Genomic DNA, 23,233 nt, shown 5'->3' on the forward strand with positions numbered 1-23,233 from the left:
TCTCACTATTGAGTTTATGTGAAGTTGAAGAAAACAAGGCAGTCCTCCAACTTCATCATTTCACCTATTTGTGTATTGCATCAGCACCACTGTCAGTAAAACAACAGGATGCTTCCTCCAACATGCATTACAATTAGCACTGAGTTCCTAGTTTTGAAAGTCTTCCTTTAACTCCTTGAAATTTGAACATTTTGGTATAGAAGATCATACCTGTGTATTAAATTCTGGGATTCAATTTACTCACTACCAAATAATAAACAGTCAACAATTAGTGTATCAACATCAATATATTTGTGTGCAGCAATGTGGAAGGCTTTGTAAAATTCCAGAATTACATCAGTGGACTATAGTGAGCGATTGTGTTTCAGGAGTTGGACTCAGTTCCTTAGTTACAGAGAAAAGAAACCTTAATGCTTCAGTATATCAATAACTTTTCCTGTTCCAACATGATTGCACATCACTGCACAAAGCAAACAGATCAGCCTTTTTCCAAAGACTAAATTGGACATGAGGACTCAAGAATATTTATTCAAATTCATCAGACTGAAACTACAATGTTGACCCTGATGTAGCATAGCCTACATAAATTGGCAATATGCAGCAGTCAGAGGACTTCTGTATAACTGATATGTTTAGGTCACTCTTTATCTTTGTAAATCAAGCTGGTCCAGTCCGTGCACTCCTGTCCTGGCATGCTCTGAAAGACTCTCCTCCTTATTTATGTATAATAAAACAGTGATGCACACTGAAATAAGACATAAATAAATATACATTTAAAATATTTTATTACTATTATTCCTTCATTCAATTGCAAGTTATTGTGAAATACAAAAAATTTTTTTTTTAAGAATTTGAGTAACAAATCAGTAATTGAAGAATTTACGGAGGGAAAGTGCAAATAGCTGAATCCAGAAACAGGTACAATATTAAAGGTGAAACAAATTGTTTAGTTCAATTCTGAAGCATATTGGTTTATTTATAATTTATATTTTCACTTACATTTGGAGTTACAGTTCTCTGCAGTTCCGTTAATTGATTGGGCAAGTGAAACAAGTAATTTAATAACGTCTTGTGGGATTTTTTGATTTTCTCTATGTATGCCATGTAATAAAATGATTATTGTTAATCTAACTTTTAGGATGATAACTGAATAAATTTGGCTTTGATTACCTTTCTAAGCATAATTTCAAGTTTACTCACTATCAATTTGTTAATGGTAGTTATTCATAAAATGTATTATTATTATTATTATGATTATTATTATTATTATTATTATTATTATTATTATTATTATTATTATTATTATTATTATTATTATTATTATATTTGCAATGTTTTGTGGATTTTTTCGTCTCATGTAAATTTTGTTTTGATTCCGTTTTTAAATATAGTTTTGCATCTATAAAGGTGCAGCATTGTGTATATTCCAGTGGTTATTTGTTGCTTGAAAACAAATTAGGTTTACAAAAAGAAGAGGAAAAAAGAAATAACAGAAAAGAGAACCAAACTCAATATTATTTAAACCCTCCATTACTGAGACTAAATCATTTTTACTGTAAGCTATTATTTATTTATTTATTTATTTTCAGACATCTTGTATCTCTTCTATTTCCTTTTATTCAGTAAAGATATTTCTTGTACGCTTCCTCTAATGATTTACTCTCCAGTGTCACATGACTAAGGAACCGGCATCAAATTGTAATTTCCCCGGAACTTACCCATGCGACTTGGAGGCGCACCGGCTCCATACAGCAGAAACATCGCACTATGGCCTCTCTCTAAGCCTTGTGTACGAGAGAGTACAACCGGCAATCCGTCACCATCGACGCCTTGATCATGGACCTCCAGTCCAGAGGCTTATTTGGGAGTTATCGCAATTATCAATAGCACTCCCGAAGAGCGATATTATTATATATTTTTTAAACCACTGTCACTTTTGAACATCCTGGGATTTAAACCGAAGTGACATCAGTAGCACTCACCCCATCTGCCGGTTAGCCAACTAGTTCGCTAAAGTCAATAGCCAAGAAGGGTTTCACTCGTCTGTTTGCAGCAAGGACAAGCAAACAAACTTTCGCCAACAGAAGACTGACCAGAGGCTGATACCCCAAGTTCCCAATTTACAACCCTGACACTGTTGGTACCTGGTAAGAATTAGGCCGGTTAGCCTTGTTGATGCTAGCTTTACGTTCACTCGAGCTAGGTATTAGTTTTGTCAAAGGCATGCAGGTTGAACAGGCCCTGCCGGCTGTCAGTCCATACGCTTGGGTAGCAAGCAGATGAATGCTACTTTATTTCAGAGAAAAACTTTTGCAGTCAGTTTAGTTTAACATTTATTAATTGAGTGCTTATACTTTGAGCTGCTGTTTGCGGTGTTTGACTGAAGTTATCTTGAGGTTCGCTCAAATGACAGTTGGTGGCTAATCTTCACCGGTTATTTTCATCAGTTACTTCTTGCCTCGTTTTGGTGTTAACCCTGTTATATCATGTGTGCAGACAGCGCCTTTGTTGCAAAACTTTGTTTCATACTAAGTTACCAGTGAAATTATTATCTGCTAAGGACATGATTGAATGACAGATTGGATGGGTTCATTGGATCGTGGAGCCTTTTGGGCCTGTTTAATTTGGTCATATCACTGGCAGCGCTAAACGGCTAGCTGACGTTCACCAACAATAGCTCCACAGTAACCAGAACGTGTCAGCCCCTTTACTCGGGAACACTTTGTTTCCTCGTTCTCGCGTTTTCCGACAAAACGTGTCGCCCATTATTAGTACGTACCAAATTGAACACCATGTACTCCGGGGTTAAATGCGGACTGAGCCACGTAGCGTAACTACAGAAAATGTCTGTGGTAGTGGGACACGTAACGTTAGCACGCAGGCTGGTAGCTGCGATTTACGAGCGCCTGCCACGCTAGCGGGTCGGCAAAATTCATGTTAACCCACATCTTTGCTAAGACATAATAATCTTTTTGTTGAACACTTGTCATTTTTAATGAGGGTTCGCACTCCGGCTATCCATCACTGCACGCTTCACAACCATATGTTAGCGTTGCGGCTTAAAGCCTTAAAGCATGGCACTAGCTAGCAGCTAACGATGGTTCCTGTGTGAGAATGTCATGTCTGTTCGAAACATCAATTTTTCCATTGCAGTTCCTTCATGTTGTTGTTATGTACAATCTTTAAAATGTTAATAAGCTTTTCTTTTGTATTTAATTGAAAATTAATTGACCTTAACATAAACTTATGGTACTTGTACAGCTTATTTGCCCACATGGACCTAACACAACACTGTTAACAGAGTAAATGCCCTTTGACCTGAGGTATCCATTTTCTTAAACTTACTGAAAATTAGAATATGTCTTTAGCTGTCTGCTAAACCAGTAGCACCAGCAATTAGTAGCTTGCCCCGTTTGCCATTGTATGCCCCTTCTCGTCTTTTATAAAGATTTGGATGGACAAAACCTAAATCGTACTATTATTAATGTTTCTTTGACTTTAACTGGTGTTAATGCTTAATGCTTTGGATACGCAATATGCAAGAGTGGGAGGTGGTGGTGGTGGTATTATCTTAAACCCACAGACCACACCCGCTTTGCTTAGTGGTGGTGCCACACTAGAGATGTGTCCACACAGTGGTGTTCTTGCCCATCATTGCTGCAAATATAATTGGGCAACATGTTGCGCCCATGCCTTGAATTATTCAGTTATGGACAGTTTATTTTTGTAATAACTGTGATTTAATTGGAACCTTTTTAAACACATTATTTAGATGTTGAAATACTTATCTGTTTTTTTCCCCTCAAAGGCTGTCAACACACAGCCACCCTAATGCAGACGAATAAGAGAACGTGAAATGAACAAACCACCACAACCTATAACGGGACCCACCTCTGTCCCAAATCCCTCCCAATCCCCTGGAATACCCCAGGTGAGACCTACATTCTGGGTGGAATATATTGATTGAATAAATTTGAGTTCTGTAATAAAGTTATTCTGGTTTTTAATTTTTTTTCTCTTCAGGCTGCGTACGGCCCCGGACAACCACCTTCTCTTGTTTTTGCCACCCCTCCACCTCCACAAATGAACTCCGCACAGCAGCCGAGACAGGTATTTCTTCATGTTGTTTAGGTTTTCGGATTTGATGTGCTGCGCCAGAAGTCTTTCCCGCTTTTTCACCTGGACTTCTGACATGGCTTCTTTTGCTGCATTGCTTTGGCTTAATGTTTGTGTAAAAGCCCTCAATGTCTCTTGTGACCTCTTTACTCTTTTCTGCTGTCCTCCCAGTTTGCTACAGGGCCTCGTACTTTACACCAACAGGTACTAACTCTCCTCACTTTGTCCTTATATCCCTTCTTTGTCTTTAGTGTAATGCATGTTCTCACGACTACATTTTCAGAAATTACACCAAAAACTTATTTCGTTTCTTTTTTCTTAGGCTGACATTTCATTCTTGAGATGCATTTCTTCACACCACAGTTGATAGTTTTTCAGTAGGGTAGCATAATGTTTAAAAAGCAGAAACACACCCATCAATTATTTCATTCACTATTCATAAAATTCTTTTTTTGTCAACTTCCTCTGTCCATTAAATTCTCCTAAAACTAGCTTAACTTTAGATTAAGATTTAGGTCAATTAGATTACCAACATTTTTTTTCTTTCAGTTTTCTAAATGCCAGAATGAGAGATTTTTTTGAGGCAGTTTTTAATTACGTTTTTATGACGTTTTCTTTGCTAGAATTAGCAAAGAATAAAATCAGATTTATGAATCCACAAATTTTGCATTGTCTTCATTAGTTTAATATCTATGTGAGTTTTTGTTACATTACCAAAATATGCAAGATAAAAATTGTTTTGGATTCCACTTTAACTGCTTATAGATTGAGGAAAAAATCCCTTATGGTATAATGACTTATGTTTTGTCCATTATCTCAAATCCAGTTCAACTAATCTTAGTAATTGTAATTTCCTTCTTTACCTTGCAGTTTCATTTATTGACTTGTCATCCTGGTGTCTTTTCAAGGGGAGTTAGTATATCTCTCTTTAAAATGCTGCAAGCAAACCACAAGATCAGTGCACCTTTGCCTGGATGACTAGTCATAATGTCATCTCGCTGTGAGCGTTTAATGCTTAAAGTATCTGCCACGAATAGTAAAATAAGCCAAATTCACAGCTCATGGAGCATAGATCATCTCTCAAAGCATCTGCTGGCGTTTCTGTAGCTTGTGCATGATCTGAGTGGATTTGTTTTAGACTTTTTTTGGTAATATTTATCATCCGTTCATAATAGAAAAAAATAGCTCTGCAGGAGGATTTAATTAACTTTTTGTTCATTTTTACAGATAAATGTGTACAAATCACTTAAAATAAAAGCAACTTAGGGGTCACACTGTGAACATTTTGATATGTATATAACAACCTACTTTCAGTGCATGCAATTAAGCAGTGTCAGGTGTTTCGTTATTCACTCCATTGCGACAGAAGCTTTTGATCCAGGAAGTTTTATCCATCTGTACTGGTTGACTGTCTGGTAATGTTAAACATTTGTCTTTTATTAAGTAAAATTACTGCTTTTCTGTCCCAGTTCATCCTCTCTCTATCATGACACCTCTGTGTTTGTCTTTCCAACGTATTAAAGCTGCTCTGGTAGCCAAGTTTAATACTTGTTGGAATTAAAGCTGCAAATATAACTGGAATGATTAGAATGGGGGGGGGATGTTCGACCTCGATTCTTTGTTTATTTTACATAGCTTCACCTTGTTCAACTACATATTTCTCTGCACACAGTCTGTGTCACAGGAGATGGTTTTTGTTTTTGCACAACATGCTTCTGTGTAGGTTAAGTGTGATTGAGAAAGTCGGGAAATGATGAGCATAAAACCAGGAAAAAAGACCCCAGACTGTTAGGAACTTTGGCCCATTTTAAAAGTTAACTTGGTATAACTGCGCAATATCATCTAGAACTTCACAGAAAAATAAGATCAACTTTATCGTCTAAAAGGGAATATGTCGTGGGTGCAGACAGACTGCAGGGGGTGGAGCAAACATTTAAAGAAAATAATGAGACTCCATGATTCAGAGGTAAACGTGGAGCTGCACACTGCCTGTGGTTTGCGCTGCGTGAGAAATGCAGAACAAACAAATAGGTTTTAGGGTGCAACGGAGCTGGTGACTCAGTCAGCGTGGAAGCCCCTAAACGGCTTGCCTCACACGCATAATCTGAAGTTGGAGTCACAGGCAGATGGATCATTCACAATCATAAACAAACCAAAGACCAGATGTAAAGAGCTGTAACAATGCGTTCCACAGTTGGATTAACCTGGCTCTAAGCATCTGTAAAGATTTTTAACAACCTTAGTAATGATGTTGAGATATGCTTAAAAGAAATTTCAGTTCTACATTTACAGTGTAGAATACCTACTTGGAGCTCGAGTGTAGTAGTTTTGCTGTCAAAGAAATATTTACCAAAAACAGATAAGTTTAGAATTGACATTGAGAACACTGTTGCAAATGAAACCACAAAGATGAAAAAACAGATTAAACAGTGGGTAAAAAAAACAAAACATATTTTGAAACATTGTTAATTACTTGCTGTAATTTCACACCAGTTTCTGCAAACCCCTTAAAAATTATTTATCCACCTTGATATTGGACCTTTCCACAGAGTTGCATGTTCATCTGTCACCATGGTTTTGGGACACACTGCTTCCTGTCACAGCCTTTGCTTTTTTTAAATGTTTTTGCAATGTCAACCTTCCTCATTGTCTCTAGTCCTCATTTTCTCCTTAATCTCACTCCCTCTCTTGCTCTCTGCTCATGTGTTGTGCGGCTGAAGGGTGGATACAGAGCATTGCAGGTAACTGCTTTTCTCTTCCCCCCCTCCTCTCCTAACTTCGATAACCTGACAGAGAAACAAGACTGAATAAGCAGTGTAGATTCCATATTGAGACTCTCAGCTTGATGCAGAAATTAGTAGATGCTATGAGTGCATTGCTTCCCTATATCTGCAATAGGATCAATGCACCAACCAAAACATTCTCACCATATGTGAATAAATGGGTTATGCATAGCACAGTTGGGGAAATTAGTAGATTTTTGAAATTTTTCTCAATTCTTTTTGCTTTGTTTCTAATGTTTTCGAATTTCCATCTTTACTCCAGAGTTACTATCAGAGTCGAGCCACTATGGCCGCCAGCGCTCCTAGGGTGCAGACAAGCAGTGGCCCTCGACCTGTTGCACCTGCACATGTGTACTCTACCAGCTCCCAGATGATGATGATCCCCCAGCAGCAGATTCCTTTCGGTGGCTCTCCTCAGGGCTATTTTATCCCACCTGGACAGGTTGGTTAATCGAGTTAATTATCAGCCATCAGCAGGGTTTTGTTTTGGACCGGCTTTGATTGTCTTTTTAAAGTCATCTTTAATCACTTACTCTTACTCTGCTTTATGAAAATTAGATATTCTATCTACAGATTTAACAAAACACCCTTCAATTTATATTAAAACAAATGTTAACAATGCTAAAAATTTGAGATATTTATAATCTAGCTTGTAAAACTAAAGAAAACAATTAAAGATGGTGTAAAATAAACTAATAATATAGATTCGAATAGCGAATCAATATATGACAATATGATAAGAGTTAAAATTTTAATGGGATATCTCAATTTTGAACACGATTTTGTTGAATTGAAGCTTTGCAAACTTGGTTTTGATTGTCAAATCTTTATGCTATGAGAATCATATTTAAATATAATTTCCACCATGGGACCTTCTGGTGGGTTCTCTTTGGTTTGGCTGCTACCCGTTCTAATGTTCTGTTAAAACACACAAGTACGCTGTTATCAAAGACGTAGAGGCTCTTAAGATGTACAGTCTATTTCACCATTTTCCTGTTTTTTTTATTTTTTATTGCTGTTAACCACAAAACCACAGACATGAGCTCTATAAAACATAGTGGCCAAAGATTCAAATTGATAATTTCCCACTTTTTAATTTAAATTCAACATATCAGGCTCTCTAAATTTTTGAACGAAGAGTGAGCCCTTAAAGCAAAATTCATTAATTAGTTGGTGGTGTCATTTGGATGAGTTGCATGGTGCTAATGCCTTAGTCCCAAACATGTCAAATTTAATAATGGCAAGCTTTTAGTGCATGTTCTTTATTTTTGTAACATTCAGTAACTTTATTAATTCACTTGTTTTATTATTTAACTCTTTAATCAAATAACAAACTCTTAAAAGAGAACAATGTCATTTATTAACACACAAAGTGTCTTTGAGTGTCTGAAAAATATTTATAGCATTTAATTTGTTATTATACAGTGTTCAGTTTGTTTCTGAGGATATGACTTTTTACCTGTTCTTAATGTTGTTTCTGCAGTACCGTACTCCATACATGCCTCCTACCCAACAGTATCCTGTGACCAGTGGCACAGGTTTCTATGCTGGGACTAATCCTGCAGAATACTCTGCTTACGGTATGGATTTTACCCTGACACCAACACCAACAACCAAGCACAGCCTTCAGTTTTACCATTGAAGGAGATGTAATCACAGATGTAATTACTAAATCTCCCCCAAATTAATATATATAGAGATTATAATCTCTACCCTTTGTTTGGAAATTGTCAGTGTTTTTGTTATGGTTTTGCTTGGTTGTTCTTTTTTTTTTTTTTTTTGTTTTGCTTTTGTTTTTTATATATATATTCCTGGTGCTTTTCTGTGTTACAATACTGCTGTAAGTGTTATAGTGCCAGTTGCACGTGGTCTAGCTTGATTCTGCTTTGGTCCGTTTTCTCTATCTGCAGTCACCTGACACTTCCTTGTAGGTCCCATAAAATGACTTTAAAGCTCATGTTTCAGATGAGTCTGCATTTCCTTAGATGGTTAATTGGCATCTAAGTTTGTAAGGGACCAAATCTGAATAATGCTCAGATTTGGTTGGACAATTAACTAAACTTTTCTTAGGTGCTAAATTTTCAAACCATCATTCAAATATATCAGAAACTGTTCTTAAAGTATTCTTTCTACTTATTCGAATAATAGATTTAATTTCCCACTGTGTCAAAATTCTACAGCCACGTTGTCAATCATTTCAAAAAGTAAGTAGGAAATTTCCTATGAGCAGGAAGGATCAAACTTGGTCATTTCCTGGGACCTTCTTAACACCCTGCTTCCTCTGGATCCTCTCATTAACTCATAGTGCATCTGTCTCTTCCTGCCCTCTCTTCTCCTCCTCCTGCCCCCTCACTCCCCTTTCCCTTTTCCTTGCTGCGTTGGTTCAGAGCCCTCTCTTGCTGCGAGGGAGAGGCGGGGTGGTGGGGGGAGAGGGGGTGGGCGAGAGAACGGCCGTCTCTCTCTCCACGGTGCTCCTCTCACCTCCCAGCGTTACCCCGGTGAGTAGTGTGCGCGCGCTTGTGGTCAGCGAGCTTCAGTGGCAATAATCTGTGGCACTTCTTGTCTCTAATTACGTCCTACATGTTTTCTCTTAGACTGTTTTAAGAATATCAGGTCTTAAGAAGGGCCATTGAGGTGTAATGCATGGGTATAATTTCTTAGTAGTACAAAATGTATTAAATGAGTTCTGTGCGCAAAACTACCGAGAACCTCCACTTTGAAATCTCCTTGCCAACCAACTGTGTATCTGTTTCTCTGAGCAGCAGGAGCATACTATCCTGCTCAGCCGCAGTACTCTCCGTCAGTCCAGCCAGCGCAAGTGATGATTAACCCACAACAACAAGCTCCGCCTCCCCAGCAAGTACCCACGCAGCCGCAAGCCCCGCCAAAGAGGGAACGCAAACAGGTAGCCCCTCCCAACAAAAGGCCAACACATTCTGTGGAAAAAAAGTGAATGGAGAGAAATTGTTTTGTTCTGTCTGCGTGGAACTTTCTCTCTTTACCTGAAAATGACAGTGGTGTTGTGTTGTGTGGCAACAATTGTGCAAAAGAGACTGGATCATTACACACTGCCAGCATATATTAGGAAGTAACATTACTGATTTTCTTCCTGTCAGATAACAATACGAGACCCCAACCAAGGTGGGCGTGACATTACAAAGGAGATCATGTCAGGTGGAAGATCTACCACAACAGCAACCCCCCCACAGGTCAGTTATTCGTTTAGAAAGTCAACTCTGTATTACAGGTGCATTATAAAGCTCTTAACCCCCCACAGAGAATTTAGTTATTAGGCAGTGGGTTAGGGTTCTTCATAAGAGACCAACAGATCTTGGTCACGTGTGCTGTCTGTCTTTTACCACAGACATATTTTCTTAAGTTATTTTCACATTTCATATTCACTTTCATAATAATTTCCAGTTTTATTTTGGTGCACCATGTTTAACCTCCATTCGTGTTTATCTGGGACCTGCACCTTAATTAAAAGAATGAAAGTTATTGGTAAAATACATAAAATATGTGCTAAGCTCATCTTTTAAATTGTCATGTTTTCATATTTTTCCAGTTTCCAGCACAGCAGTCATGAGTCTTGTTTGCTGTAGCTATGACTGGTTTGTAAAACTACAGCTTTTAAGATAAGTGGGTCATGGCAGTTTCTAAAGAACCAATCAGACCCCGTTATATGTATAAGTGGTCAATTCTTCTTATTAATTAGTTTATCTCCATTCTGCATTGTGACATATTGAGAAACTATGTTGCTTGATCTAAAGAGTCTCTTGATGATGATGCTTTTGATCAGATAGTGAGTTTTAGGATAATTTTCTGATTAAGCTCTTGAGCATTATGTTACTGAAAGTGTGGAATAGAAAGTAATTCAAACTACATTAGCAGGTTTGAAGAGTTTACATTCACACAAATTGAAAGAATTTTTTTATTCATAGATTAATAAAAGAATAAAAATTGTCGCTGTAAATTAACTGCATTATTTTACACATTGCTTTAAAACTGTGTTTGTCTCTGATCGTAGGCATCTGTAGCAGAAGTAAGTATTGCCCAGACCAATGGTGAAGTCGTACAGACTGTTGCTGTAGTGGCAAGAAGAGGTGAGGAAACATTTGAGTTTGATTAGCAAACAAACGCTAATCTGTCAGCCTGTCGACGCGCTTTATTTTTTTTAATTTTCTATTTTCACACTCGATAGATGAGCCAGTAGAGCCTTCTGCCTCCCCTGAAAGTCCTCCACCTGCTGCTCCGGCAAACACGGATCCTGTGGGGGAGGCCAAACAGGAAATAAACAGACAATTTACTCCGCCTGTTGAATTAGCAACTCAATCTGTGGCCACTACAGCCGCAGCTGAGAGACTTTCCCCGTCGCTAAAGGAGCAGCAGTCTCCGCCTTCCCTCCCGTCAGCAGCAGCAGGTATCAGTAGTGTTCCTGAAGCAGTAACTTTGGTCAGCTCAAAAGCCGGTGACACAGTGGATGCTCCGGTCAGACCTTCTGCATCACCAGTACCACAAGAAACACTGGTGAAAACAGAGGAGCCACAGGCAGCTCCGTCTGCGGAGAAAGAGGTGAAGCCAGAAGGAGTTCAACTGGAAAAAGAGGAACCAACAGCTAGCGCCAAGTCAGAACCCCCCGTTCAAGTTGCAGTTACCCCTGTGGAGACTGTGAAAGAGGATGCTACTGCAAAACCGTCAAGCAACGTCTCTCGCCCCCTCGCTGTACCAGAACCTGCTGCTTCACAGGCCGAGGATGCGGACCAGAGCTCAGAACCAGAACCGGTAGAGGTTCATCCAGCAGAGTCTCCTCTTCCCAACGGCCTTCCTCAGGAGACTGAAGAACTCTCTGAAGATGTCCCGGTGTCTGACACTACGTCCCAGGACAAACCCGACCCTTCTCAACCTCAGGAATCAGTGACACCAGCACAGAAAGAAGAAGAAGAAGAAAAAGAGGAGGAGGAGACTAGGGAGGAAGAGCAGCCGCAGAAGAAAACTGAAGATGCTCCTCTTGCCTCTGCCAGCTGCCCAGAGGAAACTACTATGCAAGGTGAGATTGACGTGATTCTCACTTGTTTCATCTTATTGTTGATAGTAAAAGAAAAGACGTTTCAACATGTTCACCTGATAAAATAAGTCGGTTAACTCTTTCCCCATTTCCCCCTAAAAGACCTGAGAGAACTTATTTCTACTACCACCCATGAACGCCTCACTGTTGTTTTCACCTTAATTAGGAGACGCCCTACAGCTGAGCAATGCGTCTTAAAAATAAAATCATCTTTAGAACGCAACAACAAAAGCAGTCAAATGGATCCACCGTTTATGTGCATCAAACCACTACAAGGACCTAATTATTGATTGAATAGGTGCTGGTTTTTACTACAGTGTGTCTTACTCTTAAAGATTAAGGCAGACTCATCAGTTTGATTGTTTGGCGATCTTCCAGCTAGAAGATGGAATCATTTTACTGGTGCCAGCAAGGATATGTATTTGGATTGTAGGTGTGAAATCTATTGATTTTTAAACCATTATGATTCTCTTCCTTTACTACCACCAGGTGTTTTAATTACTGTTGAATACAGATTTAAACCCAAAACTACAGACAAGAGTGTGGCATCTTTGAGTCATCTGCTCAGGCTGCTGAAGTTGTTTTATTATAAGGGGAAGCTTTTGGCAGTGAAGACATGAGTTATAATAAAATACAAATTTTTACTGCTCTCCATTATATATGCTGACGTCCAATAAATGTGGAGGAAATTGAGAGAAAAAGATTATTACATACAGAATAAATCAAACGGGTTATTCTGTTATGTTCTTCTTTTCTTTTTTTTTTCTTCTGTTTTGTTCTATAACTTGTCTTCTGTCTGTAGCTGCTATGCCTGTGCCAAAGAAGAAGAAGAGCATGAAAGAGCTCAACAAAAAAGCCATTGGGGGCCTTCTGGATGCCTTCAAAGAGGTGAGACTCTTGTTACTGACAGTAACACAACTTTAAGAACAGGTCAGTCTTTATGGCCATCACTATTGTAAGCTAACGTAAACATCTTTATGTTTTAGCAGGAGCCAGATGCCAAGCCTGTTCCTGAACCCTCAGCAGTCCAGGTCAGCCCTCCAGCGTCAGACAAGCCACCCGCTGAAACAGTAGATGAGACCTCGGAGGAAAAAGAAGACAAGCAGAATGCTGAGCCGGACAAACTCGAATCCACACTTGAGCCAACTGAGCAGAAATACCAGTACAAAGAAGGTTAGTTACGATCACTAAAGGAAACATTTTGTCAAAAGTTATTTAGTTCAGTAAGTCATATAATGTTAAAGGGATCATGGAGACTTGGATTACATTTCCGAAAAGATTCAGACGTTTTATAAAAAGAAATTGTTAAAAACTCTATGGTGAAATAGCTCTTAAAATGGGTAAAACCACAGTTGCTCACTGTTGTACAAACACAGCAAACAGTGAAGCAAGCTCCAAACTCATGGATGATGCAAAATCCCAAAATCAATTAAAAAGTCACTCTAAGCCATAAATACTGCCACCACAGGAAATTGGAGCAAAGGGAAAATGGTTCAAAAAGCAAAAGCAATTTCAAATATGTAATGTTACAAACACACTCCATAAAACAAAAGTGCTCCAGACCACTAGAGGGAGCTGAGGAGTAAATCATATTGAACCAGACGGCTTCTATTTCTACTTCCTGCGGTTGCTGCGTTTGCATTTGTTTAGTTCTTTGCAGGTTTTTGCTTCTATTTTTTTGTTTGCAGCATTTTTCAGTGCTCAGCCGCTCGGGTTTATTGTAGTACAGTGTGAATATTTTAATTTAAATAACCTAGAAGAGTTGCTCGTAATGTTTATGTCAAAGTGCATATGTACCACTCATATTTGTGGTTTGAGACTGCACAAAAGCCTTTTGACAAAAAATGAGTCAGAAACAAGTTATTACACTGTAAAATATTAAAGCTCTGTTGCTAGCTAAATTTACAAAGGTGACAGCAGACTTACAGCACATTCAGAGTGTTTCAAAAACACTCTGAATGTGTTTTCTTGGGGGAGGGGGCGTTCTGGTTATTTCCAACAAAAATATAGTTCAAAATAGCCGTCTATTTTCACAAGTTCAGTAATTTTTTGTTGCAATAAAACATAAACCACTCAAGTCTAAAAGAAATGAAATTTTGTAGTGATTTTCTTTCCCTTCTTCCAAGCAGCACTTTTCTTACTCATATTACTTCCCGTTGTATTCAATTTAAAACTTGAAGCATGCGTGTGAATCAAGTTTACTGACACAGGTTGAATATTTGCTACTCAGACCCGGGGGAGCCAATAAACCCAGAAGCAAAGAAGCGGTATGACAGAGAGTTTCTTCTGGGCTTCCAGTTTAGCAGCGCCAGTCTGCACAAACCAGAGGGTCTGCCTGTCATCAGTGACGTGGTCCTAGACGAGGTATGTTGCAGCTTCTCTGGAGTCATTTCATGGCTATATACCAGGAAAAGGCTTTTATTGTGAAGGTTTTCCTCAAGGCCTCTATAAACAGAGGCCTAGATCATTGTGTTGTTGATTTGACTGTTCTGTTGAGTTTAATAAACAATCAGTTATAGGACTGCAACTAGGAATTATTTTAGTCATCAATTAGTCTATCGATTGTCCTGATGATTAATCAGATAAAACTTTGGCACATTCTGTTGATTTTTCATTTAAGCCTTTTTTTAATGCAATGTTAGAAATAAATTAAAAGATATGAATAATTCATTCCTTTTTGAAAAAGAAAATAATTTTTTATTGGCTAAAATGCAGTCACAGTGTTCTTGTAGTAATCGCAATTAATTTGATTATTCATTCAACCTTAATAGGCTGACAATAAAGTAAATAAAATTTTAGCAAGTGTAATTTTATTTTGAAGCAACTACACTACAATCATGGTAATTATTAAATCCTGTGAGCCTAGAACTACAGTGCATAGAATGTGTTGATCCCTCTGCTTCGGGACTTTATCTTCTCCTCTTTTCATTTCAGAATAGTGAGAGGTGACTCATCTTTGCAGGTTTACGACCAGTATGTTACAGCCTACTTTACTTTACCAGGTAAACAAGACTCCGTTGCGGCCTGTTGACCCAAGTCGACTGATGAGTGTGGGTCCGGATTTCACTCCTACGTTTTTGGGGGGTCTTGGAGGCAAATCTGCAGGACGACCCCAGGTTATTTAAAATCCCAGATTCCTCTGTTCAGAATTATTACAACTTCACGTTGGATTTCAAAAAACAAAATATAAATATCTGTTTTGTACTTTCAGCCCTCTGGGTCACATCGCTCCCAGCAGAGCTTGCGAAAAGAGCCCAAGAAGATCATCATCTTCAACAGCAGGTCTCTTACGGACAGCGTGCAGCTCAACAAAGCTGCGAACGCCTGGAAGCCCTCGACCATAAAGCCCGAAGACAGCAACCCCGAAGAGGCTGACGCCGAGCAGGCAAAGACTCAGGATGTGTTCAAGCGTCTGCGCAGCATCCTCAACAAGCTCACCCCGCAGAAGTTCCAGGAGCTGATGAAGCAGGTGATGGAGCTGAAAATAGACACAGAAGAAAGACTGAAGGGAACCATCGACCTCATCTTCGAGAAGGCAATCTCAGAGCCCAACTTCTCCGTAGCCTACGCCAACATGTGCCGCTGCCTTATAGGGGTGAGTTGTGTGCTGTACACACTGTCACTGCTCTAATGATGACTCAAGTTTTGTGCCACGTGTCTGGGCCACTGAATGCTCATGTTGGTATGGAGGAACTGAAAGAACAGAAATGACATATTTTCTGTCTGTGTTTATCCCCAAATTACTGCTGATTTAAAATTTGAGTCGACCTCTGGTTTGTTGTTGCCCCTCCCCAGCTGAAAGTGCCCATCCCGGATAAACCTGGAAACTTTGTGAACTTCCGCAAACTTCTACTCAATCGCTGCCAGAAAGAGTTTGAAAAGGACCAGGATGATGATGAGATTTTTGAGAAAAAGCAGAAAGAGATGGAAGCCTCCAGCAATGTATGTCTTTTTTTTTTTTTTTTTTTTTTTTTGCACAAAATTTATCTTGTGGCTATGAAAGCACAAAAAACCTCCTGTTTATTTCTCTGCAGGACGAGGAGCGTGAGCGTTTAAGGGTGGAACTGGAAGAGGCCCGAGACAAAGCTCGAAGGCGCTCACTGGGTAACATAAAATTCATCGGCGAACTCTTCAAGCTGAAAATGCTGACAGAGGCCATCATGCACGACTGTGTGGTTAAACTACTGAAGAACCACGACGAAGAATCTCTGGAGTGTCTCTGCAGACTGCTGTCCACCATTGGCAAAGACCTGGACTTTGAAAAGGCCAAGGTTAGTTGGTTATCAACATGTACAGGAGGAAGTGGGTGACGTCAAATAGTCTTCTGTGATGACTGTTTCTTTGTGCCACGTGTCTGGGCCACTGATTATTTATGATGGTTTGAGGAACTGAGAAGACTTTCAAAAGTATCTTTACCCCTTGCTATCGATGTGCATTTGTCGTCACCCCCCCTTTACCCTCAGACCACTTAATACAAACTAATGGACTTCAGAATAACTTGGATGGGAGAATCTATCAGCAGGAAAACTATTAGTTGTTCCCTTACCAAACTTGGCCTTTTATGGAAAAGTGGTAATGAAGTAATTGTTGAACAGAAGTCCGAGTTGGAGTGCGCTTCTTAGTCGTTCCATCATATAAAAGCCTGACGTTTGTGGTTATAAAAGGACAACAATTTTAGTTATCAATTAATCTGACGATTAATCGGATAAAGAAAAATAGGCACATTCTGCTGATTTTTCATTTAAGCCTTTGTTATACTATATTAGAAATACATGTGATTATTTTGCTATCCAATTATTAATTATTAATAATTGCTATGCACTATATTATTCTTGGATAGCAAAAGGTAGCTAAAAGGATTTTTATTTTTTTTTTACAACATTTGAACCAGGTGAAAAAGAAAACCAGACCATTTGAGGAGTTGTGGATAAATCATTTTTATTTTTATTTTCCCTCCGTTTATCTGAAATGCAAAATGTTGCATTCTGAGTTTCTTGTTCTTTGAGCAAATGGCCTTTTTTGAGTCTGTGTGCTCCAAGTAACGATAAATTGATTACTAAATTAGTTAACAATATTTCAATAATCACGATGAAAGACATTATGATTGTGATGACAAATGTGAAAAAGCTCAAGGGGTATGAATACTTTAAAGCACTGTACGTGAAAATATTATTTTACTTCCTGTATCATAACAAAGGCACAAAAAAGCCATAAATGTTGTCTTTCTCAGCCTCGTATGGATCAGTATTTCAACCAGATGGACAAGATCATCAAAGAGAGGAAAACCTCGTCCAGAATCCGCTTCATGCTGCAAGATGTTTTGGACCTAAGAAGGGTGAATGATAATTGAAGTTGCAGTAAAGCAGCTCATAAATAAGTGTTGGTGCTCATTATTTATTTATTTTATTTTATTTTCCTTTCGTGATTCTTAGAATAACTGGGTTCCTCGTAGAGGAGACCTGGGTCCTAAAACAATTGACCAAATCCACAAAGAGGCCGAGCTGGAGGAGCACCGGGAACAGATCAAAGTACAGCAGCAGCTGCTGTCAAAGAAGGACAGCCGGGGTCCGCACACACCAGCGAGGGGCCGGGCGCCCCAGCCTCAAGACGAGGGCTGGAACACAGTGCCCATCTCCAAGAATCGACCCATCGACATCACCCGCCTTAGCAAGATCACAAAGGTAAAACCTCTAAAGTCCTGAGGGTTACTCTCCGATGCGTTACACATTGGAATGCTGCAATTTTGAATAGATGAGTGTTGGGAAGCTTCTTTTCATGACTGCGGCTGGGTTGTGTTCCTGCAGCCTGGGGCCCTGGACTTCAACAATCAGCGGCTGGCTCCAGATGGGAAAGGCATGTGGGGAAGCTGGGGAAAAGGTAGCAGTGGAGGAAGTGGAGCTAAACCAACAAGTGGAGATCAAGGTAAGCCGCTTGTCTCTACAACCGGGTTAATAAGGGGGCTTGAAATCCTGAAGAAAAGTTGAATTTCAATAAGGTGTTTTCAAGGTTCTGACAGTGTTTGATTCCTGTATAAAACCTATGATGTCAAATTTGTATTTTATTCTCAAACCAATCAAGTCCATAGGGTGTGAGAAAAAATTCCAAACATAAAATGTTGGTTTGTTAGTTTTCTTTGTCCCTGCAATGTAAAGTACTGACACAAGACATTATTAATTATGGTAATAAATAATATCATATAATAGTGAATTGAAATGGTCTTTAGTTCATTTGTATTGTTTTTATGTCCAAATGGTTGTGCTGGAAAAGTTGAAAAACTAACCTTGAAAATGCTTAAAAAGAGCTTAAGTTTTACTGTGGGGAAAAATATATGTACCATTCTATAAGAACTTTGGATTTGAGATAATTCTTTTTTTCTTCAGATTTTGGCCTTTTGATGTATGTTTTTCCTTTTCTTATAGACTCTGGACGTCCAGCCACCAGCACTCTGAACCGATTCTCAGCTCTGCAGCAGTCCGGAGCGATGTCCTCATCAACAGACACCGATCGCAGAGTTCCTCAGAGGTAAGTAGAAGCAGCACATTCCTCCGTAAATTTCCCTCATTGCCTCACTGCGGTTTTCTTCTCGGCTAGTTTTCGGCTTCGGCCCTCAGAATAAATGTACAGTAGTATTATTTAATTCTTTTAACATGTTGTAAATGTCTAAAGTATATTTATCCATTTCTTCTAGGTCGAGCGGCAGCCGGGAACGTGGTGGTGACAGAGACCGGAATGACCATGACAGGGATCGCTACGACAGATTTGCTCGCAGCGAGAGACAGGACGGGAACCAGTTCTCCAAGAGAAGTTTCAGCAGGGAATCACAGGAGCGTGGTGGAAGGGGCGGAGACAGCCGGGCCGCCGCAGAATCTGTGCGCCGTGTTGCCAGCATGACCGACAATCGGGACAGAGGAAGCAGAGACCGAGGCAGTCGGGACAGAGGAAGCAGGGACAGAGGAAGCCGAGATCAAGTTGGTCGGGACCGAGGAAGCAGGGACCAAGGCAGTCGGGACAGGGGAAGCCATGACAGAGGAAGCAGGAGCCAAGGTGGTCGGGACACTGGTCCAAGCAAAGACCTTCCAGGTATCTGGGTTAAGGAACTAAAACAAGATTTAAAATGAACATTGGTAGTCCATTTGACAAAACAAAGTGAACGTCAGCTTATTCTCACCTCTTGTTTTTTGTCTAGTTAAGCGGGAAAGTGTTCCTACTTCTCTTCCCAAACCTGCCATGACAGAAGAGGAGCTGAGGAAAAAGACCAATGCCATTATTGAAGAATACCTCCACATCAACGACATAAAGGTACTAAAATGTTCCGTCAGGCGCACTTCTTGTTAGTAGTACTTCCATCTCTGATTTTCATCTTCTTCTTGCCCTGTAGGAGGCGCTGCAGTGTGTTGCAGAGTTAGATAGTGCCTCTCTGCTCTACGTCTTTGTGAGCTGTGGCCTTGAGTCGACACTTGAACGCAGCACCCTTGCTAGGGAGCGCATGGGTTTGTTGTTCCACCGACTCGTAGAGGCAGGAATGTTGCCCGTACAGCAGTACTATCAAGGGTAAGAAGAGGTCATTGAGGTCACTGAGGTCCTGTGTCTCAACAGGAACTTTTAAAGTTGAAGTAGAATTAGAAATGTGAAAGTAAAGAGTTTATCTTCTCTTTTAGGCTACTAGAGATCCTGGAAGTGGCAGAGGACATGGCCATAGATATACCTCACATCTGGCTCTACCTGGCAGAACTCATTACTCCCATGCTCCATGACCGGGGCATCCCTATGGGACAGCTCTTTAGGTACGAATAATGGTAGCATTCACTTGCCATGGGATGTCATATGTTTCATATGCACCTATATTTTTCTGTAATTAATCAAAATTAAAACATTACATGTCCAAGCTACAATAAATACAGAATGTGTTGAAGTCTTTCTTTCCAAAGGCTTTATTTGGCTTGAGATGTAAGTGCAGTAGAACTATATTTATAAATACCAGCTATTGTCAGCATATTTTAACATAAATTATAGTTTTCTAATTATAACCAAAAGTCAATTAGATTTTAAGAATAATTTTCCACCAGGAATAAAAGAGGATTAATCAGATGGAAATCTAGGTCACATCTTTCCAGACCGAGGCCTCATCACACATCTTAAATTAAAACATAACATATTAAACTTTATGGGTTTTTCCCCCCCGCTTGAGTTTCCTTCTGTTGCATTACTAACAAACCCACAGAATAATTAAATACTTTTGCAGTCTACAAGCTTATGAAAGCTTAAATATTGATACATTGCAACTGTCTATAGGGAGATCTCGAAGCCTCTTGTGCCTCTGGGGAAGGCTGGCTTGCTGCTGGCACAGATTATCAAGTTGCTCTGCAAAGGAATGGTACGTACACAAGTCTTAAAAGCAGAGACTTGCAGCTCAACAGTCTGGCTTTGGATTTTGAAATATTTCCAAACTCGACTAAAACATTTTTCAATTTGGTTTTCTTGCTAGACTCATGAGAAGGTTGGGTCTTTGTGGAGAGAAGCCAGACTAAATTGGAATGAGTTCTTGTCCAAGGATGAAGATGTCAACAAGTTTGTCACAGAACAGGTATGCATGAGATTTTAGACATCTTATTATGATATGACAAGCCATATCTTGTCTGATTGTCCAATATGTGTAGTTTCTGTGTAGCCAAGTGTCTGCTACATCTTTGATAGTGCTAATATCTTCTATTTGTTCAATTACCAACTTAGTTGTTGATCTATTTGCATTTGGAGAAAATGTAAACAAACTGAGATGAAAATAACCAGCACCAAGTTGTTGATTATAATTTTTTAGGCTTGTTTACACATGTTGTGTATTTCAGAAAGTGGAGTTTACCACAGGAGAAGAAACGGAGTCAGAGGAATCTGGAAGGAAGCAAATCCTCAGTGGAGATGAAATCAGCAAAGAGCTGGACCGACTCCTTGAGGAGAAAGCCAACAACCAGCGAATCAGAGACTGGATTGAGGTGTGTGGTTTAGAGCATAGCGATAGTTCAGAAACTTTGGAGGAAAAAAAAGCTAATATCTTTTTTATTTTTCATTATTATATGTTAGTATAATACTAAAGGAAGATAAAGGCAGACAATGTTCATCATGTAAAAATTGCGGCCACTGCTTCTTCTCTATAGTAGCTGTGATTATTTTTTTCAATAGAATATTTTGATTCTTCTTTAGGCCAATCTCGATGAGCAGCAATGTGCTTCCAGCCAGTTTCTACGAGCATTGATGACATCGGTGTGCCAGTCTGCCATCATCTGTAAGTGGATCTGATACAAAAATTGTTTTCATCACATCTAGATGTCTAGAAATCCACTGAGTTGCTGCTTAGCGAGTGGCTGATTCGCACATATACCTAAAGGTGGCATTTGAGCACCATTCCAATAATGGCCTTCTTAGACACTCTAGAATGGCAGCAGTTGTGAGAAGATACATGTTTGTATTTTGTTTTTGTTTTTTTTGTGTTTTTTTTTTCAACATCACAATTTAGGTGACAACCCGTACAAGGTGGATGAGGAGCAGATCAAAGAGAGAGCCAGTCTGCTGCAGAGATACCTCTGTGATGAGGAGAAAGCCCTTCAAGCCCTTTATGCCCTCCAGGCTCTCATGGTCCACATGGAGCAGCCTGCAAGTACGTTTTTATTTAATTTCTTTGAATTTGCAGTGAAGCGTCTTTAAGAGTACAGATGATAAATACGGTCATTTAGGTCATTTTAACCGTGTTAAGTCGACATTCTGCAGAAAGACGAACATATTTTCTCCATTTTTATCTCTAACAATGAAAGTGAAAAAAGTAAGTGGCTGCGCTCCGTTTCTTCAGGCCTCCTGCTGATGTTCTTCAACAATCTTTACGACGAGGATGTGATTGACGAGGAGGCCTTCTACAAGTGGGAGTCCAGCAAAGATCCGGCAGAGCAAACGGGCAAAGGCGTAGCCTTGAAATCCGTCACCGGCTTCTTCACCTTCCTCCGCAACGCCGAAGAGGAGTCCGACAAGGATTGAGGAATCGAAATCCTGCTTTCATCAAGATGTGGGGCGGCGGGGAGGGTTCAGCAGGAAACTGCGATGAGTAATAGACAATATATTTAGCCCAGAGTGGCAGACTCAAATCAATCCTCAATGAGGATAAATCTTTATTTTTCTTTTTGTTTTTTTTTGTTTGAGAGATGAACTCAGAAAACAATCATTTCTCCCTTCCCTCCTCTCCTGCTTTACACAGCAAGTGTCCTCATGAAATAAACTTGAAAACACACTCAGCAGGACTGCTTGTTAATGACGTGTGAGAATCCACACATCACTACAAAACTGTTTTTTCTTTTTTCTTTTTTTGTCACAGTAACACAAACCAACTGGCTGCTTTTTCATTCTCCTAGATGATTATGCCTAAATATCCTCTGACCTGCAGGAAACAACCGCAGGGTGTGTGGTGCGGTGGGTTCCCTGACTCATGGACGGATCTTACTCACAGGTCCTCTCTCTGTCCTTTACTGCAGTGTGCAGCATGACTGAAGTGTGCTTCAATTAGGAATTCAGTGGACAAACTGTTTGACATTGAGGACTTGAAACTGAATTAGACAGATGGGGAGTTTTTAATGCAAAGGTTGTCTATTTTCTCTCTTCCTGCTTCCTATCATGAGCTTTCAGAGAACCGATGTCGACTTTGACTACAGGGGGTTGGTCTTAACGCTTCCTCTAAGCCATCCTTTCCCATCCCCGGTAGTGAACCACACTGACTGACTCTTCATCTTTACCTCTTCTGTACTTTAACCCGACACCTATCGACCCAATCACCGTTAGAAACTTGAAGTCTGCAGAAAAAAAAGAAAAAACAAAAACGACTTGATGAAATTAAATGTATACAAAGGGGGATGGGGGAATAGAAAAATAAAAATAAATAAAAAAACACAGAAGTGATCCGAAAGCCTTTTCTACTCTAAGTGGAAACTCATTTCAGGACCTTTCTGTAAATATATAATGATGATGATGATGAACTTTTTTTTTTTTTCCTGTTTTATTTTTCAGAACCTATGAATTTCTGATGTAATTGCAGTGTCTCCTTTTCCAGAAGATACAACAGTTGTCCAGATGCAGAGAGGTGCTTTAGATAATTCAATGATTATTAGTTTTATTTGAATTTTGTAAATATTTTTGTTTTGCTTTCTTTATTTAAGAAATGATTGCTTCTTTTTGCATCGGAAACTGGAAAGATGAGGTGACAGAAACATTACAATAAATGACTTATTAAGTTGCT

General features: G+C 39.5%; 1 protein-coding gene and 2 non-coding genes across 7 annotated transcripts; all 3 read left to right on the top strand.

The window, feature by feature from the left end:
• Nucleotides 1-1,721: 1,721 nt before the first annotated feature.
• On the top strand, nt 1,722-23,232 carry eif4g1a (eukaryotic translation initiation factor 4 gamma, 1a). Of its 5 annotated transcripts, none has more exons than XM_044133744.1 (32): nt 1,722-2,147; nt 3,809-3,931; nt 4,024-4,110; nt 4,288-4,320; nt 6,837-6,857; nt 7,162-7,341; nt 8,383-8,479; nt 9,662-9,804; nt 10,016-10,108; nt 10,927-11,002; nt 11,101-11,946; nt 12,767-12,852; nt 12,954-13,137; nt 14,195-14,328; nt 14,967-15,080; nt 15,176-15,559; nt 15,760-15,906; nt 15,999-16,235; nt 17,195-17,299; nt 17,397-17,645; nt 17,769-17,886; nt 18,384-18,486; nt 18,653-19,044; nt 19,151-19,263; nt 19,343-19,515; nt 19,623-19,748; nt 20,257-20,338; nt 20,450-20,548; nt 20,808-20,951; nt 21,160-21,241; nt 21,473-21,613; nt 21,803-23,232. In XM_044133744.1, the coding sequence occupies exons 2-32, from the start codon at nt 3,857-3,859 to the stop codon at nt 21,982-21,984; spliced, it is 5,046 nt and encodes a 1,681-aa protein (XP_043989679.1). In that variant the 5' UTR covers nt 1,722-2,147; nt 3,809-3,856; the 3' UTR covers nt 21,985-23,232. The 5 variants fall into 5 exon arrangements, with proteins under 5 accessions (XP_043989679.1, XP_043989678.1, XP_043989680.1 ...); XM_044133743.1 differs by having other exon boundaries at nt 1,723-2,147; nt 12,951-13,137; XM_044133745.1 differs by lacking the exon at nt 6,837-6,857 and having other exon boundaries at nt 1,723-2,147; nt 12,951-13,137.
• On the top strand, nt 15,590-15,666 carry LOC122841863. The gene has a single exon (XR_006372460.1). It is a non-coding gene; the product is annotated as a small nucleolar RNA SNORD66 (small nucleolar RNA).
• On the top strand, nt 16,286-16,360 carry LOC122841872. The gene has a single exon (XR_006372468.1). It is a non-coding gene; the product is annotated as a small nucleolar RNA SNORD66 (small nucleolar RNA).
• Nucleotide 23,233: the final 1 nt, after the last annotated feature.

This window comes from Gambusia affinis, linkage group LG12 (genome assembly GCF_019740435.1).
Source record: "Gambusia affinis linkage group LG12, SWU_Gaff_1.0, whole genome shotgun sequence".
NCBI lineage: Eukaryota > Metazoa > Chordata > Actinopteri > Cyprinodontiformes > Poeciliidae > Gambusia > Gambusia affinis.